The 20,229-nt window shown below is 39.5% G+C and overlaps 1 protein-coding gene across 6 annotated transcripts in view; it reads right to left on the bottom strand.

The window, feature by feature from the left end:
* The window catches only part of ARID1B (AT-rich interaction domain 1B), a 435,119-nt gene that overhangs the window by 298,952 nt on the left and 115,938 nt on the right, over positions 1–20,229 (bottom strand). For all 6 annotated transcript variants that reach the window (XM_032161137.2, XM_032161127.3, XM_032161155.2 and 3 more), the window contains exon 3: positions 10,566–10,715. In XM_032161137.2, the coding sequence (XP_032017028.1) occupies positions 10,566–10,715 (150 nt within the window). The remainder of the gene's footprint in view (positions 1–10,565; positions 10,716–20,229) is intronic.

The following is a 20,229-nucleotide window of genomic DNA, read 5'->3' as shown; positions in this document are numbered from 1 at the left end:
TGTAGCAGCCTCATTTGCACCTGTGGAGTCCATGGCTCCCACACACCCAGGCGTGCCTCTGACTCTCTCACAAGCCTTCTAATGGAGAAGTGCCTGAGCATTTACTTAAGAGAAACACAAATGTGTATAGGCAGCTTTCTGTCCTTTCCTATCTCTTTCCATTACATTCAGGGCATTATACTCACGTTTGAAATTTTATACATAGGGAACTCACTTTACATATGAATTTCAGGAAAATTAAGGACATATATAATACATGTAGCGACAAAATTTCAACGGAGTAGTTAGTTGTCACAAGGACACAGAAATGCATTTAAACAGTGGTTACAGGGCAGGAATGCTAGATTATCCTGCAATGTGTAAGAGTGACTGATGGAAAAGATCAGCATGCCACAGCCGACACTACTGTCAAAAGTGCCAACATTCGGGTATATTTAAAAACAAAGCAAAAAAAAAAAAAAAACCTAATTACTTAGCTGAGTCTAGAACCCAACTCCATTTTGCAAATAAGAACAAGGTGTTCTTAAAATCATCTTATGACATAATAAATTTTCCAGAAACAAAACCATCACGTATATTGAGGGAAGCTTATACTCTGTTTTGCTCAGAACTTTGCCAACAGTTGCTCATCATTTCAAAAGATGACATCACCACTGACAACCCTGCTTGAGACATCTGAGTTGCCAATGCACCATTCCTATATCAATCTCATTTTGTAGCTGTCAAGTTCACAGTGATCACACATATACATCAAGCATCTATTTCACAAGTCTTCTAAAGTAGTATGCCTAAACATTTGTTTAATTAAGCATATAATACTTTATTATATACTTCTTTCTTTTCATTTTCCATATATAGTTAGTGCCTTATTCTAATTTTGTTTAAAATTTTGTGTAGGGAGAGCTCATATTATCTAAGAACTTTCTTTTAAAAGAATAAAAGAGACACTAGAAAAGTTTGATTCAAACAATGAGAAGGTATTATCTGTATGTTCCAAATGATCTATCATAAACATTACATGTTTGTATGGTTTCCAATTGTATAAAGGATACCAAAGAAACAACTAGAAAATATGAAACTACCAGTTCCAGCAGTATGGCAGATTAGATGCTCTAAATAGCTATTGATTGAAAAACCCGAAATACTGGATGAAATGCCTTTCTAATCCTTTTTAAATGAATCCCAGACTTGCCATAAATGTGAGTGACACGAAGAACACTCAGAGAGCAGACTGAGAACAGAGAAACCAAGAGAGCGGTAGAAGCTGACTTTTGCTATAGATTCTAACTTTCCCTTTGACGACTATTTGAGGAACAGAGAAAAGGAGAGGAAGTCCAGGGTCTGCCAAAAGGGAGTAAAATACAAGACAATACCTCTCAGTTAAATTAAGGACCAAGAAGGGCTATACCCATCATTTAAGAGCTTGCAAACCCACTAAACAGAAAAGAGAAATACCTGTCTTGAACTTGATATGCAGAGGTAGGAGGAATAAGTGGCTCCTTTAAGAAATAGCAACCACAAGCTAACCATCACCAGGATATCTGGTCAAAATTAACACTGAATGGTGTGGTCTACGAAACCTCAAGAAGATACTTCATTTAGAACAGCCCCAGAGACCATCATTACCTAAACCCTCTAATCAATCTTAACTTCGCTGTTGTGGCACAACCAAACATTACGCTCAATCTGATACAATAAACCCACAGCATCGCCTATGAAGCATCCAGACCAAGTGAGTCAGAAATGATGGGTAACAACCACCCCAAACTCAGTGGCCTAGGGTCACCAGCATGTGTTGTGCTCACCAATGTAGTTAGTGAGGAATTTGGAGGGGGTACAAAGGGAAGCTTTATCTGTCCATCACAATGTCTCTTCAGCCTCAGCTGTAGCTGATGGTACAAGAAAGGCAGGGGCTAGAACCACCTGTAGGCTCTTCACTCAAAAGGAGGATCACAGACCGATTATGTGAACAAGGGCAGGCCTAAAATGTTGGGAACATGATTTTCAATGACCACAAACAAAATGTTTATCTTCAAGCCTGTGGATCTAACTTGCAACGTACAGGAAACAGATGAGCAAGTTAAGCCACATCAAGAGAAAACTAGCAGATAAAGCCATTCTACAGGACAGCTGACCCAGGTTTTTCAAGATGTCAAGGCACAAATTTGGGGGAGGAGAAACTGTCCTAGATAAAAAGGCTTCAGAACCAAATCAATGTAGTGAATCTTGTTTAAATTTTGCTTGAAACAAATGATATAGAAGGGTATTCTGAAGAAAACTGGGGCTATCTGAACATGGCTAGGTTTGTAGACAAGTGGAATTATATTTAATTTAATAAGATGTGCGACAGAGCTGCTGTTATGTAAGAAACACCCTTGTCGGGACGCAGTGACTCACGCCTGTAATCCCAGCACTCTGGGAGGCTGAGGTGGGCGGATCACGAGGTCAGGAGATCAAGACCATCCTGGCCAACATGGTGAAACCCCATCTCTACTAAAAATACAAATATTAGCCAGGCGTGGAGGCGCGCGCCTGTGATCCCAGCTACTCAGGGGGCTGAGGCAGGAGAATTGCTTGAACTCAGGAGGCAGAGGCTGCAGTGAGCCGAGATTGCGCCACTGCACTCCAGCCTGGGTGACACAGCAAGACTACTGTCTCAAAAAAAAAAAAAAAAAGAAAGAAAGAAAAAGAAAAATAAAAAAGAAAAAAAGAGAAATGCCCTTACGTTTTATACACACAAACAGAACGATTTTGAAGAGAAATGTTGTATCTGTGACTTAAAATACTTTCAAGAAAGTCAGAAGAGGAGGAAAAGATGAGACAGGGCAGCAGTTGTGGGAAAATATTGGTAATATTAAAACTAGGTGAGGACATAGGAGTGCTCATTATGTCATTCTGTGTATCTGTATATTAAGAATCTTCTTGTAATAAAAATTTCACAAAATCAAACACAAAACATTGTTCAAGATGACTGGTACCCATAGGCAACTGGCAAAAGCAGAGATCAATCAATCCTTCTGAGGAAACAGAATGCAAACCCAGGCCTCAATAAAACTGTCTTCAAAAAAAATAAGGAATGAAGAAAAACAAGAAATTTCTTAGAACTAAAAGAGAACAAAAACGATGCATATCAAAATTTGAAAGATTCAGCCAAAGCAGTACTTAAGAGAAAAAACTTTAGTCTCATATTTAGCTTCATCTAACAAAAAAGGTTCAAATAAAGTAAGCATTCACTTGAGTAGGGGCAGGGGAGGAAGAACAGCAAAATAAAGTAGAAAGCAAGATGTAATCAAGGCGAGAGAAAAACTTCATTAAGTTTGTTTACAAGGACACACAATAGAGACAATAAAGACCAAGTCACTTTGGAAAGGGTTTTATCAAGAATAAAAGAAGAAAAACCATTATGAAGTAAAATGCCTTAACTCTGGATGGTACAGAGATTAAAGTAATAAAGACTATTATGAACTTTATGTTAATAAAGTTGAAAAATTATATGAAATGGACAAAGTCCTATACATAGGAATATATATATATAGCAATACTCACAGAAGAAGAAATTTTTAACTTGAATATGCCTATATTGACAAAAGAAATGAAATCAAAAATTTTAAATGGCTGGGCACAGTAGTTCATGCCTATAATCCCAGCACTTTGGGAGGCCAAGGTAAGAGGATCACTTGAGGCCAAGAGTTTGAGACCAGCCTGGGCAACAGAGCAAGACCTCATCATCTCTACTAAAAAAGTTGAAAAATCAGGGGTAAGACAAAAGGTAAAAATAAAGAGCTATACAACCCTTTATAGCTTTATAAATACTTTTACTTTTACCAAACATTCAGAGAACAGATAACAACACAAATTCTTTTGGTAAATTAAAAAAGGGACTCATCTTCAATTCTTTTTTTTTTTTTTTTTTTTTGAGACAGTCTTGCTCTGTTGCCCAGGCTGCAGTGCAGTGGCGTGACCTCAACCCACTACGACCTCTGCCTCCCAGGTTCAAGCAATTCTCGTGCCTCAGCCTCCCAAGTAGCTGGGATAACAGGTGTGCACCAACATGCCTGGTTAATTTTTTTTTTTTTTTTTTTTGCATTTTTAGTAGAGACAGGATTTCACCATGTTAACCAGGCTGGTCTCAAAATCCTAACCTCAGGTGATCTGCCCTCCCAAAGTGATGGAATTACAGGCGTAAGCCACCACGCCTGGCCTCCAATTCATTTTCAAAGCTCAAAAAGTACAGATACCAAAACCTAACAAGGATAATGACAGTTCAATCTAATTCATGAATTTCTGATTCAAGAAACCTAAAACAAATGTTAGTAAACTGAATCCAGTGATGAATAAAAAAGATAATATATGATGAGGCTATGTTTATTATAGAATGCAAGTTTCATTTGATACTTAAAAGATAATTTACTTCAGAAACAGATTATAAGTAAAAACAAAGTGATCATCTCAATACATACAAAAAAGACAGAAGATAAAATTCGGTATCCACTCATGAAAAAATCTCTTCGCAAACTAGAAAGGAAGGGAACTTCCTTAGCCCAATAGTGGACAGCTACGAAAAGAAAAGGAAAAGAGAAAAGAAAGAAAAGAAAGAGGAAACACTGTATTAAATGATGGAATGCTGGTTCATTTAATCAGGGATAACACAGGAATGGCCAGCTGTTTCAAAGAATGAATACAGGGGAGCCAGTCTGCAGAAAGGGAAAAAAGTAGGAAGGCAGTGATTTTTTAAAGTATTATTTTAATGAAAAAACCTGAGATTTCACAAATCACTAGAATTAGCAGAATTAGCAAGAATTTAAAAGGTGGCTGGACACACACACAAAGTTAATATACAAAGTCTGTTACATTTGTATACACCAGTAACAATAAGAAAATGTAATTTTTTAAAGGATACAATTTACAATACCAACAAAAAATAAGGTATATAGGAATAATCCTAATAAAAGTAAGACAGCAGCTCTTTTTGAAGAATTTTATAAACGAAACTGAAAAGTACCTAAACAAGTGGAGAGATGGAAAGTTATCCCATGCAGGAGAGGCAGGGATGGTGCAGTGGAAATGGGCGAAGGCAAGCACTGGAAAACCAGGCAGAAGAGCAAGTGGACTGTACGGTTTCTACAGCACAACAACAGTGCCCGAAACAACAGGCGCCCAGGGCCACTTGCTGACGACAAAAATGACAAACCATTCCCGCTTCTTTTTCTAAGTGGCTGGTGCTTTTTTTTTTTTTTTTTTTTTTTGAGATGGAGTTTCGCTCTTGTTGCCCAGGCTGGAGTGCAATGGCACGATCTCAGCTCATCACAACCTCGGCCTCCCAGGTTCAAGCGATTCTTCTGCCTCAGCCTCCCAAGCAGCTGCAATTACAGAGGCGCCTCCACGCCCCGCTCATTTTGTATTTTTAGTAGAGACAGGGTTTCTCCGTGTTGGTCAGGCTGGTCTCGAACTCCCGACCTCAGGTGATCCACCCACCTCGGCCTCCCAAAGGGCTGGGATTACAGGCGTGAGGTGGCTGGTGCTTCTTTACCAATGACAACCCTGCCCCACTTCAATCCTCCTGTCTCCTAGATAAAAATTAAAATACCTAATCACAAAAGTACCCCCATCTTCTTGAGAGCAGCCAGTTAAGGGCCACCCCTCATGATGCCACTCCCTCTTAGAGTCATGTAACACACACCCCAACCCTACTACAGCCCACCTCCCCCTTTCCACAGTGCTCCTGGGGCTCCTCAAGACTGCATCCTCCCTGGCCTGCAGCCACCTGAGCTAAATAAACACATCTTTTTATTACAGGGATATTTCTCATCTTTGCTCAGTGGGCTCCAAAAAGGAAAAAACTATTCAACTAAAGTGCTTCTGTGTGTCTTATCATTATTCTTTTCTAAGTACCCTGTTTCACAGAAGACCCCATTATAACAATAACAAAAGATAAAATTCTTAGAAAACAGCGTGATAAAAAAGAAAAAGTTTATATGAAAAAATAAGCACATACGAATAGAAAAAGGAAAAAGAAAACCAACAACTGAAAAAGAAGGATAATGAGGATATACTACCCCATCAGATACCAAAAGATAATAGAGAGACAGTACAATACTAATGCATTAATAGAAGAACCAATGGAGAATAACAGAAATCCCAAAATGACCCCAAACACCATATACCTAAGGAAATTTAGTTAATGATTTTAGTGGCATCTCCAGTTGATGGGGGAAAGGTAGTTGCAATGGTTGATTTTACAGGTGATCTTGGAAGGTACTGTAAATGAAATTAACAATTCCAACTGGAGACTCTGAGAATAACAGATTGTTTCCCTTAATGTGGGTGGACCTTATCCATTTAGTTTGAAGGCCTAACTGTAATCAAAAGACCAGCCCACCAGCCCCACCTAAGCAAGAAGGAATTCTCCAGCAAGCTGCCTTTGACTTCCTCGGACCATCAGCTCACCACCTGCCAGCCCATACTGCAGGTTTCGGAAATGCAAAACTCCATAAGCATATGAGCCAATTCCTTATAATAAACCTGTGTGTGTGTGTGTGCGCGCGCACACGCACGCATGTGAGCACAATTGATTCTATCCTATTATTCTATTCAATTGATTCCAGTCCTCTGGAGTTAACAACTCATATTACAGACAAAGGCCCAGTCTCCCTAATATACAAAGGGTTTTTAAAATAATTTTTAAAGACCAACAACTAAAGAGAAAATTCAAAATAAAAATATATAAATTTACAGTTCAGGAAAAAGGAAACACAAATGCCTTTAAATACACAAGACAACAACATTACTCATAATAAGATAAATGTAAACTAAAACTATATGCTTAGAAAAAGAATTATTTCAGATTTTGGCATATTTGCATATACACAAACGAGATATCTTAGAGATGGAACCCAAGACTAAACATGATATTCATGTTTCAAATGTGCCTTACATATATGGCCTGAAGGCAATTTTATACAATGTTTTAAAATAATTGTGTGACTGAAACAATGTTTTACATGTGTTTTGACTGTGGCCCATCACATGAGGTCAAGTATGGAATCTTCCACTTGTGGTGTCATGTTGGCACCCAGAAAGTTTCAGATTTTGGAGCATTTCATATTTCAGACATTGGGATTTAGGGTGTTCAATCTGTACCAGATTGGCAAAAATCCAAAAGCTTTGTAAAGCCATGCTACTGGCACATATGTAGGAAGAGTCCTCTCACGTGCAGATGGGAGTGTGAATTGGCTACAACCTGCAATACCCACTGGGAATGCAGATGCACACACCCTTTGCCCAGCACTGTAGCTTCCAGAATTCATTCTGCAGATATTACTGCCCACTTATGAAATGACACATACACAAAGTTTAGCATGGCATCATTGTTTCAATCCAAATAACCAGAACTAATCTAAATGTCCATCAAAAAGAACTGGTTAAATATATCATGGTATGTCCATAAAATGTAATGAAGTTATAAAAATGAACGAGGGATTGCTGTATCTGCTCCTTTGGAAAGATCTCCAGAAAATATATTTATGTGAGTAAAAGAAGGGGATGAGAAAAAAAAAAATACGGAAGAAGGCATATAGTATATACTATATATACCATTATTTGTGTAAAAATAAAAGTACAGTATTGTGCTTCTTGATACAAAGAAACTCTAGAAAAACATACAATAAACTATAAATGGTTATCCAGTCAAGAACGGGGGTGGTGACGTGTGCAGAGGGAACTAAGACGGGAAGAGACTTTTCTCGGAATCCCTTCCTTGTACTTTTTATTTTTTGAAACCAATGAATGTATTGATTAGTCAAAACATTAAACATATGAAAAATATTGAAGACACAAAGTGAGGTATCTTGATGGAACCCTAAAATTATACCATCTGTATCGATCGCATTAACAAGACACCAAGTACTACTAATACTTGCTAACTGACTGCCTTATACAAAAGCAAGAGATTACATAAATCACATTTGAAAACAAAAGGAAAGATTGCATAAAGAAATGTTCTGGTCGTTATGAAATACTGGCTGGTTAAACTAAATATGGTTGAGCTTCTTAAGTTTTTTTTTTTGAGACGGAGTCTTGCTCTGTCACCCAGGCTGGAGTGCAGTGGTGCGATCTCGGCTCACTGCAAGCTCTGCCTCCCAGGTTCACACTATTCTCCTGCCTCAGCCTCCCGGGTAGCTGGGACTACAGGCACGCACCACCACGCCCGGCTAATTTTTTGTATTTTTAGTAGAGATGGGGTTTCACCATGTTAGCTAGGATGGTCTTGATCTCCTGACCTCGTGATCCGCCCACCTCGGCCTCCCAAAGTGCTGGGATTACAGGTGTGAGCCACTGCGCCCGGCCGAGCTTCTTAAGTTTTTAAAGGTATATGAATTCAGTGTTATTAAGATTTAGCTTGATTTTGATAATACTTTAATGGTAATTTTTACTTTGTTTCAGGATAGATTTAGGAGGATTACTTAGGTTTTGGAGGTGCTAAATATATCTATAATGCCAGTTATCATTTTTTTGAGAAACTTTCTAAATCTATCTCCCATCCAACTCCCCTAAAATCCAGGACTGTTCCTGTCAAAGCAGACCATCTGATTAGGCCACTTAAATGTCTCCAACTTTCATCTCTCTGCCCCACAATGAATATAACTCAGACATTTTATAGCTAGGGAGTACGAACCCAAGAAAAAATTTCCAATGTATTTTGAGCAATGTTTGGTTTTATTCAGAATATACAAAAATTACTACAATTATATTAAAAAGTCATGGTCATAGAGTATTTACCATATAATTTATTGTATTCAAATCAATAAAATGATAGTAATAAAGCGTAAGATAGACTGAAACTAAGCACATTAAAATAATATTCACTAAAATAAGATTTTACTTGTAGTATGCTTTAAATATTTAAATATGAAAGATATTAAATAACTAATTGCCATATGCTGGAAGTCATCAGTGAATAATTTTTAAAGGAAGTAAATTTTGAGCTTGGTCTTGAAGAAAATGACAAGCATTCAGAATCCTTAATCAAATCGGTTTTATGATCAGAGATTCATTTCAGCACACTACAGTCAAACGAGTAATATAATTTATCTATTGAGTCCTTAAATTTTGATGACATGACAAAACACTCTGTGTCTACAGATAAGTTCAATAAGGCTCTGAAAGCCCCTTGAAAAAGGTGCTAACTTTATCAAAACTCCAGATACCAGCCTCTCTCATCTAAAAAGCAATTATATTAAAGTGTTTTAAAATTTTCATACACTTTAATAAAAGACTTGACCAGGTAACTATGAAATGATGTACATTCCTACTGCTACAAACCCCACAGATGTTACAATTTTTTTTCTTTTTTTTTGAGACAGAGTCTTGCTCTGTTGCAAGGCTGGAGTGCAGTGGCGCGATCTTGGCTCACTGCAACCTCCGCCTCCTGGGTTCAAGCTTTTAAATACATATATATAAAAACAAGATTGTACTGGGTCTCGAATCCTAGCTGTTGTATTAACATGTTTTGCTTAAAGTCATAAACTCTCTTTAGAATTCTCTAGTAAGTCATATGGAAATGGACTCCAACAAACCCAAGAAAATACGTAAGAAACCAGCCAAATTGATTAAAATTAAGCTCCATAAATTTATTTATTTTGCTTAATATCCACGATCTATTCAAGCCACAAAAGAAGTCCTTTAAAGAGGAAAAAGTCGATGCTACACGTGTTCATCTTCTCTTTGCCACCTCCAACACACAAAAGAGGAGGAAGAAAGTATTAAAATGACAAATTGTATTTTGATATTTATGATTGGATGTGCTATGAACATTTTATCTGGATTCAGAGTAAGAGTCCCTCACTCACTACCCCTTTTCATGTCACTCATGAGTGACAGTCTCTAAAACATAAGGAAACGGAATCATTTTATCAAATAACATATATACTATTTTTCTACAAATTCTGTAAGCTGAAATATATAACCCAGTAACCTAAAGGAGTATTTAATGAGACTAATTTAAACTAGAAACTGCTTGATATATTTAAAGTATATGATTCCAATTAGTATTTTAATATATTGCAACTGAAGTGAATATCTACTTATAAGCTAGTTTAAAGAGAATAACACAGTCAAAGACAACAATGTTTTCACACAGTAGCACCTACCATTAAAACAAAACAAAACAAAGGTCAAGATAAAAATACCATGCACGTGCCAACTAGAAGGATTAAATGATTGATAAAATCCTTCTCCTGAATAAGCCTTAACAAAGTGGCAGAGTGCTTTCTTGAAAGGTTCAGAACACAAATGACAGGGAACAAGCAATGACTGATACTTCCTGCTGCCACTAACCAGTAATGCAAGCAGCTATTAACCAGTCATTCTTCTCACCCTCCAATCTCAAAAGGGGAAAAGATGGAGGGAGAGATAGAGTTAGATTAGGTTACAGTTATGCATTTTCTCAAAACTAATTTTTTTTCCACCGAGAACATAATTTTTAATAAAGGACAGGAAGATGATTCAGAGCCGGGTCTGCCTTGGTGGAGAAAACAGGGCCCTGCAGGGCAGTGCGCTGTGCTCACCTGCTGCGGCTGGTACCTCTGCTGGGACTGGGATGGCAGATACTGCGCCTGGGGTGGGAGGTGCGGGGGCTGCGGCTGCTGGCTGTAATATGGCTGTTGGCCCTGTTGGCAGTAACCACTCACACCTTGCTGTCCATACTGAGGTGGCATCTGTCAAAAAGTCAAGCAAAGCAAATGAGAAAGTCAAAATGTGCAATTAAATGAAATCAAATATGGTTTCAATTCAGCAACATGAAGGGGGTTCTCTGCTAAGCAACTAAACTCAATATTTTTAATCCTGTCTTCCTTAGACAAATCGACACGCTGCTTTCTATTCACATACTATCAATGAAGTCTAAAGGCAATCTGACTTTGCCTTTAAAAACCATCATATTATATCAGATAGAAACTATTGATAATATCATAAAGATGGAGAGGGGAGGAAGTGCTAAATACTGAGACTAAAAAATAGCCTCTACTAAGAAAGAGAAGCATGATATGAAATCCATTCCCACACAACAGTGAAAATTAAAATGAACTCAAACAGTCCAAGTTAACTCACTAATACTTCATAGGAGGCTTGTGGTTTGGGTGCCTTCTTGTGTATGTTTGTTTCTAAGTTCAGAATGAAAAAGTCAGAATATACCAACTGCATTTACAGCACATACATACCAGTTAAATTATCAATTTTATTTACTATGTTTGCTAAGGATGGCATTTTCTTAGTTGATAAAACAGGTAACAATGTAAAACAAGGTGTACTACAGTGTAAATACCAGAGGTATAGACAAAAATGGTCTCAATCAATCTTCTCCATCTCTAACTTACATCAGCCTAAAAATGCCTGAAAGCACTGTTTAGAGGAAAATCCTTCCTCATGCAATAAATATACCATGGATAGTATTTTTGATTATTTTCTTTTTTTTTTTTTTTTTTTTTTGAGACGGAGTCTTGCTCTGTCGCCCAGGCTGGAGTGCAGTGGCGCAGTCTCGGCTCACTGCAAGCTCCGCCTCCCGGGTTCACGCCATTCTCCTGCCTCAGCCTCTCCGAGTAGCTGGGACTACAGGCGCCCGCCACTACGCCCGGCTAATTTTTTTGTATTTTTTAGTAGAGACGGGGTTTCACCGTGGTCTCGATCTCCTGACCTCGTGATCCGCCCGCCTCGGCCTCCCAAAGTGCTGGGATTACAAGCGTGAGCCACCGCGCCCGGCCTTGATTATTTTCTTAATGAGAAATCTATTGCCTTTTTCTGTAATTTCAAGAGAGAGCAGGAAAGGAAAAGAAAAACAAGATATCAGGACAGCAAAAAGCACTCTAGAGACAAGAATGGCAAAGTCATTTTGTTTAATACCACAATATGGTCCACTGGAGAACTTCAAGAACTTGAGCCCCATAAGCACACACATTTAAGAAATTAATGAGTACCAGATACACACTTAAAACCCAAATCCACTACAGAAATACTGAATGAGGAAAAAGATGAAATGGTAAAAGATGAAAAGAGTAAAACATTTGGCCTCTGAGACAAATCAGCACAGTAATTCCTAACACATACAATGGGGTAAAAGGGGAAAAAACGAAAAAGTTAAAGTTCCTATATTTCTTTCAATCCAACCCAGATTATTTTCAAGATCTACCAAAGAGGATGAGATTAAATGTGACCACAATGGCTCACAGTGCCTCTCATCACACAGAGCCTAAGTTGTTGGAGCAGACAAGTCTGCATTGCAAGCCATTTAACAGCACAGTTGAATTTTTTGCTTTTATTTATTTTACAGCTTGATATCTCATAATGAATGTATGTCCCTGCCATAAGCCAAGCCAACGAATTTCCATAAAATACAACTCCACATGCTAGAATACCATATACCACTACAACACACATCCTTCCGTTCAACACCCATATGTTTGATTTGATATCTAATACTATATTTCACACAAGCATCTTTGCAGTTTGATTTAAAGCAGTTAGGATAACACTTCTGCCAGTGTTAAAATGACTGTAAAGCTCAGTCAACACAGCCAGCAACTCCCCTATGAATTGCACTTTAATATGTTGACTTTCTGGTTACAGAAGCCCTCACACACAATATGGAAGTGTTGTTTGAGGAGGGGGGCGCTGTTTTCTAAGTAACACAACAACAGGACAGATTGCAGGAACCTACTAACACTAGAGCAGCCACAAGCTGACTAGAATTTTTTACTAACCTAGTCCAGCTCCAGGAAGTTTGGGTGCAGGGTGTGGGGCAAGGAGGAGAGGTGGGCGCAGCGGAAATCTTCAGTGGAGCAACCGCCTACACAACTGAGCAAACCGAGACCTGGGTGCCCTCAAACATGCTCCTCCACAATTAAAACCAATTTGCTATCCTTTTAGACACATGGCTTATTCATCCATTTAGGACCAACTTCGCTGGCACCCCACCTTCTGTGAGCCTGGGCTGAGGAAACCTGTAACAGCACAGAGGGGCTCTTCCTGAGACCTGGGGCCCAGTGCCAAACAACTGGACCCAGTCAGCTATCCTTCAATGGGAGCCATGATGGGACGGATTGCTCAACTCTAGTTTACCCAAAGAATCTTTGGGTTCGAAATACATGGACTCTAAGTCCAATCCCCTTTGCACGTGGGTTGTGTGAATATGGTCAGTCACATGACTCTGCCTTACATCTCCAACTGTCAAACAGACTGCCTTCCTAAGTCATACGGATGCCCTGCCCAGTCCCACCTGCAAGTCTATACAGGTGCCATTATGACTTATTAAACTAGAAGTTGTAGTGCTCTCTGTAAAATATTATTTCCTAAATGTTACCTTTAAAAACCAATTTCTCAATAGAATACCCCAGCTGACTGAAGCTAAAGTCTAACTCTTTGTTTGTTTGAGACAGAATTTTGCTCTTGTTGCCCAAGCTGGAGTGCAATGGCGCGAACTCGGCTCACCATAACCTCCACCTCCTGGGTTCAAACGATTCTCCTGCCTCAGCCTCCCAAGTAGCTGGGATTACAGGCATGCGCCACCAAGCCTGGCTAATTTTGTATTTTTAGTAGAGACAGGGTTTTTCCACGCTGGTCAGGCTGGTCTCGAACTCCCGACCTCAGGTGATCCGCCTGCCTCGGCCTCCCAAAGTGCTGGGATTACAGATGTGAGTCACCGCATCCTGCTTAAAATCTAATTCTTTAATAATCATTATTTTTTTTTTTGTCAATGCATTCAGATGCAAGGCTTTGAAAGATCTACTATATGCTGTTCAGACTTCTGAAACTAAATAGTATTACGAAACACAAATCAACAGGCTGCCCCACAAGACATGGAAGGCCCCAGAGCCTTCTGCTGGATGCTGCAGACCACAGCTCCTCTTGAGTTCTGGTGTTTGGGCAGCTGTCCCTCTCCTCACAGGCCATCAGGGCATTCCGGCACCACTCAAGCTTAAGCTCAAGCTCAAGCTCAATCCCCACCTGAACCCAGTTAGGCTTCTCATGTGCTGAGGACCAAGATACCCACACACACTGCCCACACAATGAGGGCCCAAAGGACTGATCTGTGAGGAAAGCACCTGAGCTTCACTGTCCCAAGCTTTGCAAACCCTATTCTGATTGCTGAGAGTTTTAAGTCGTTTCCTTCTTAACCATATGCCGGATAACTAAGACAACCAGACGGTTGCATGCAAGTGACAGGCAACCAACAGTTACTGAGCGCTAGCCAGCAGTTGCTGGGAGCTGGGGACACAGAGAACTGGTAGCTCCAACAGCCCTCCCTCCCCAGCCTAACCCTAACCATGGTCATTCTCGTGCCTTGACCAACCTGATCTTATCACTGGGTAGACTGATTTAGTTATGTAGTGAAACCCTTAACTACGTGTTCACGTGTTTACTATCTGTCCTCATCACTAGAATATAAGCTCCTGGAAAAGGATCTGAGCGTCAACAAACATCTGCTGAATGACAAGTACTATTCAATGATTACTAAAGCAAGCTATTATTATATGAAAAATTTTAACGACTCAAGGAACACATTATAATATGGAAATCTCTTGAACTACCCAAATCTGACAAATGTGTTCAGCTTCATCTACAGCCACTGAACAGTACACTAACAACAGCACAGTGTCCTTGGCCAAAAACCGCTGGCCCATGGAAGTCCTGACTGTCCAGCGCATGCTTTGTCTCGAACACAGTTCTAACTATATATATATTTTTTAAACCTGCAAAACTGAACTAAATGGAGATCTCAAAAAAAATGCCTCAGATCAGAACATTTCCATTTGTTATTTAAAAATAAGAATCTGGCCAGGCATGGTGGCTAAAGCTTATAATCCCAGCACTTTGGGAGGCCAAGGTAGACAGATCACCTGAGGTCAGGAGTTCCAAACCAGCCTAGGCAACATGACAAAACCCCGTCTCTACTAAAAATACAAAAATTAGCCAGGCGTGGTGGCACACACCTGTAATCTCAGCTACTAGGGAGGCTGAGGCAGGCAGGAAAATCGCTTGAACCTGGGAGGTGGAGGTTACAGTGAGCTGAGATCACTCCAGTGCACTCCAGCCTGGGCGACAGGGCAAGACTCTGTCTCAAATAATAATAATAATAACAATAATAATAAGAAGAAGAAGAAGAAGAAGAGGAGGAGGAGGAGGAGGAGGAGGAAGAGGAAGAAGCAGAAGCAGCAGCAGTAGCAGCAAAAGAAGAATTTGTTTCACTCATTTCTAAATAAAGACCTTTAAGATGTGAACACACACAACAAAAAATTTATAGCTAAAAATGATTCACTTACATATTTATTTTAGAAAATTATCCCAATAAAGAACACAAGTACTACCTTTCACATTTCTGTATCATGTTAAACATGCAGGGTCAGGACTCATTTTTCATTTCACCATACCCTGAACTTTTTGCTCATCCTCCAAAATTAGTGAAATGATCAAAGACTACCCTCTCCCCCTTTTTCCTTCTAAAGAAGTTTGTTTTTGTTTTGTTTGAGATGGAGTCTCACTCTGTTGCCAGGCTGGAGTGCAGTGGCACAATCTCAACTCACTGCAACCTCCGCCTCCCGGGTTCAAGCGATTCTCCTGCCTCAGCCTCCCAAGTAGCTGGGAATACAGGCGCCCGCCATCACGCCCGGCTAATTTTTGTATTTTTAGTAGAGACGGGGTTTCACCATGTAGGCCAGGATGGTATCGATCTCTTGACCTCATGATCCGTCTGCCTTGGCCTCCCAGAGTGCTGAGATTTCAGGCGTGAGCCACTGTGTCCTTTTTTTTTTTTTTTTGAGACGCAGTTTTGCTCTTGTTGCCCAGGCTGGAGTGCAGTGGTGTGGTCTCGGCTCACTGCAACCTCTGCCTCCTGGGTTCAGGCGATTCTCCTGTCTCAGCCTCCCGAGTAGCTGGGATTACAGGCGCAGGCCACCATGACCGGCTAATTTATATATTTTTAGTAGAGACAGGTTTCATCATATTGGTCAGGCTGGTCTCGAACTCCTGACCTCAGGTGATCCACCTGCCTTGGCCTCCCAAAGTGGTGGGATTAGAGGCATGAGCTACTGCACCCGGCCTAAAGATGTTTTAGAGAGCAGTTTCCTACTAGGTTTAAAGGTACACTGACCCCATGACCCAGCCATGTGCCTTGTAAGTATACACCCATGAAACACACGTTCCAGGAAGGATATTCAATGCAGTCCTGTCTACTACAATTGACAGAAGAGGATAAAATCTAACTCTAGGACAGGAGGTAAATGGGAAAAGTCAAGTTTGCTATAGGCACACAATTAAATCTATACAGTAGTAAAAAGGAAGGAGTAAGACACCACATATCAAAATGGTTCAAAACTAAAAAATACAATGTTGAGTTTAAAAAGAAAGCAACAAAAAGTTAATGCAGCATCATACCATTTGTATAAAATTTTAATACATAAGATATTAGTGTATACTGTTTATAAACACACATGTAGCAAAAGTATAGAAACGTGCATTGAAAAGAATTGGGGATGATGGGGCATGGCTTCAGCCATGCTTTGCTCCTTTATAAAAAGAAAGATGTGAAGCAAATAGGGTAACATGTTATTTTTATACCTGTACATACTATGTGTGTGTGTGTGTGTGTGTGTACACCTGTATATACTGTATGTGTAATTACACAAGTGTGTCTGTTATATTTGCTTCTGTACTTTTCTATATGCCTAAATTATTTCACAATTTTCCACTTTTACCATAAAGATTTTGCCTCCACCCTAGTACACCTCCTCCCAAAAAGAGGTGGCCCTGGGAAGCTCAAGCACCCACACAAGGCAGGAGGGGACACCCCAGGAGGTGTCCTTCCGAGAAAAGAGACTCAGCTCAAAGGCCAAGTCCCTGACTACAAGACCACGTGCTCCAAACACTCCCAGGCCTTTCACCTAGGACGCTCCAGGCCACAGCTATTCTGAGTTCTGGCGTCTGAGCGGCTGTCCCTCTCCTCACAAGCCATCAGGGCATTCAGGACAGAACTAGGAGGAAGCCTTCATTATGGTCTCCTCCCAAGGGAAAAAGTGTCCTGTAGGTTGGTGAACCTCTAACAGACAGAACTTTATGCCAGCATTTCCCTAAGGGTCACTAATTTCCCTATGGGTCCTACAAGGGACACTAATTCTATAGACTATCACACAGAAATGAGTTCTATAATTTAAAAAAGTTGAAAAAAGAAATATACTATAAAAAGAAAACATACCATATCATCACATTAAAGGATATGTGAAATCCTTTAAAAAGCTTGGAAACTTGTCCACCTTTACATCCAAGATTTCTCAAACTCATTTGACCACTGAACACCACCACACCACTGGACAGTCCACTGCACAGGACAGGCCCTTGCTAGTTTAGTTCATCACTGTATTCCGCATGCCTGTCCAGTACTAAGAGCTCGGTGAATGTCTGTTGACTGAACCTCCTGAAATACGTATAGAAATCACACACCACAGTCAATGGAAACGTTAAGAGCTGCTGCCTTGAGCTAAACGATAGTCCAGTCCAGTTCTATCTCTAGGAAAGCACAGAAAAACACTGGAACAGATATTAGAACCTCCTTGATGTGAGCTTTCAAGTTACGATACTAAAACAGGCCCCAGTTTCTATCATAGACCTGGTGTCTCTGAATATCTCAATCTACTTCCATTATCAGTTTGTTCCTCCTTTTGGAGGAAAACAATCTATGAACAAAAGAAATACTCGGCATTGTCCTAAACTTATCAGAGACATTCAGTGTGGTGAAAACTCCCCACTACTGAATTCTAACATGCTACTTCTTTGCTATGTAATAGAATGAGCACCTTTCTCCTTATCTTCGATGTCTAAAGACCTTTTTTAATTGTGCTAAAATATACACAAAATTGACCATTTTAACCATTTTAAGTATACAGTTCAATGATGCATAAGTACATTCACACTGTTGGCCAACCATCACCACCATCCTTTTCCAGGATTTCATCATCCCAAATGGAAACTCTGTGCCCCAGAAATAACAACCCCACATTCTGTTGCCCATCCCAACCCCACATTCTGTTCCCCATCCCAACCCCCGGTCCCCATCCCAACCCCTAGTCCCCATCCCAACCCCCAGTCCCCATCCCAACCCCCAGCAAGCACCATTACACTTTCTGTCTCTATGAATTTGGTTAGTCTTGCTATCTCACATAGGCAGAATCACACAATATTTGTTCCTTTGTGTCTGGCTTATTTTGTGTCTGAGTTAGCATAATGTATTCAAGGTTCATCCATGTTGTGGTGTGTATCATGTTTCATTCCGTTTTAAGGCCGTGGAATGTATACGGCATAACTGTTTATCCACTCATCCACGGATAAACACTGGGCTGTTTCCAACTTTTGGGTATTGTGGAAAATGCTGCTCTGAATAAGGGTTTACAAATATCTGGTTGAATTGTTGCTTTTACGTCTTGGGGTACATTCCCAGAAGTGGGATTGCTGGAGTATATGGTAATTCTATGTTTAATTTTTTGAAAACTATCATACTGTTTCTCACAGTGGCTGCACCATTTTACATTCCCACCAACAGGACGCAAGGTTTCCAATTTCTCCATATCCTTGACAACACTTGGTATTTTCTGGGTTTTTCTTAATATTAAATATCAGCTGTGATGATATTGGGTGTGAAGTGATAACATACTCATTGTGAAATATGCATTTCTCAGATGATCAGTGCTGTTGAGTATCTTTTCATGTGCTTATTGGCCATGTATATATCTTCTTTGGAAAAATGTTCAAGTCCTTTGCCATTTTTTTAATTGGGTTGTTTTGTTGTTGATAGCAGTGTTTTATATAGATATTAATCCCTTATCAGATATATGATTTGCAAATATTTTCTCCTCTTCTGTGGGTTATACATTTTCACTCTCTCGATAGTCTCCTTTGATGCTCAAAAGTTTTTAAAACTTTGACATACTCCAATTTGTTTGTCCTTTCTTTTGTTGCCTATGCTTTTGGTGTCATATCCAAGGAATAATTACCAAATCCAGTACCAAACTTTTCCCGTTTTCTTTTAAGAGTTTTATAGTCGGGCACAGTGGCTCATGCCTGTAATCCCAGCACTTTGCAAGGCTGAGGCAAGTGGATCATTTGAGGTCAGGAGTTCGAGACCAGCCTGGCCAATGTGGTGAAAATACAAAAATACAAAAATCAATCAGGTGTGGTGGTGAGTGCCTGTGATCCCAGCTGCTTGGGAGGCTGAGGCAGGAGAATCGCATGAACCCAGGAGGCAGAGGTTGCCGTGAGCCAAGATCTCACCACTGCACTCCAGTCTGGGCGAGACAGCAAGACTCCATCTCAAAAAAAAAAAGGAAAAAGAAAAAGAGTTTTATAGCTTTGTTTAAGCTCTTACACAGGTCTATGACATTATGAGTTAATTGTCCAATTTTATTCTTTTGAAAGACTTATTGTTATTCTATACAATTTCCACATCAGCTTTGGATCTTTTTAAGAAGTACAGTTTGGTATTTACAAATCCATCAAGAACTATTTTTTGAAAAGAACTACATTAAATGTATACATTCTTAACACACTGTATGGTCTGTTTGCATGAAATTCAAAATCAGGCAAAATCAACTTATTGTGATAGAAATCATAACAATGATTGTGGGATATGGGGCTTGGCTGGAAAGAGACATAAGGGAATTTTCTAGGAGTGATGGAAACACTCTAATTAGGATGGTAGTATCCTAGACGTATGTAATTGTCAAAACTCACTGAATTGCATGCTTCAGATTTAGGCATTTTAATGGATATGAATAATAGCTTTAAAATATTGGTGGAATATGTATATACACTTAATACAGAAGTCTAAACTGTTCATCTCCATTTTTATCATTCTATAACACACATTTTAACACATTTCTGCTTAAATCATTCTTGCCTTTAGACCTAGATGTAAATTTTCTATTTTATAATTAATGACTGATCCTAGATGCTTATCAGTGAGTTTTTGTTTTGATTTCACATAATCCAAAATATTACAGAGCAACAGGGCAAACTGAAATAATCATGATGAATATACAAAGTAAAATATGTAAGGCAAGTCACAATATGTACAGAAACAACGTTCCTTTAACCCAAAATTCTACTTTTGGGAATTTATATTAAGAAAAAATATGAGGCTGGGTATGGTGGCTCACGCCTGTCACTTTCAGAAGCCGAGGCAGCCCGGATCAC

Source organism: Hylobates moloch, unplaced genomic scaffold (assembly GCF_009828535.3).
Source record: "Hylobates moloch isolate HMO894 unplaced genomic scaffold, HMol_V3 SCAFFOLD_2, whole genome shotgun sequence".
NCBI lineage: Eukaryota > Metazoa > Chordata > Mammalia > Primates > Hylobatidae > Hylobates > Hylobates moloch.
This window is presented reverse-complemented; position numbering and strand designations above follow the sequence as displayed.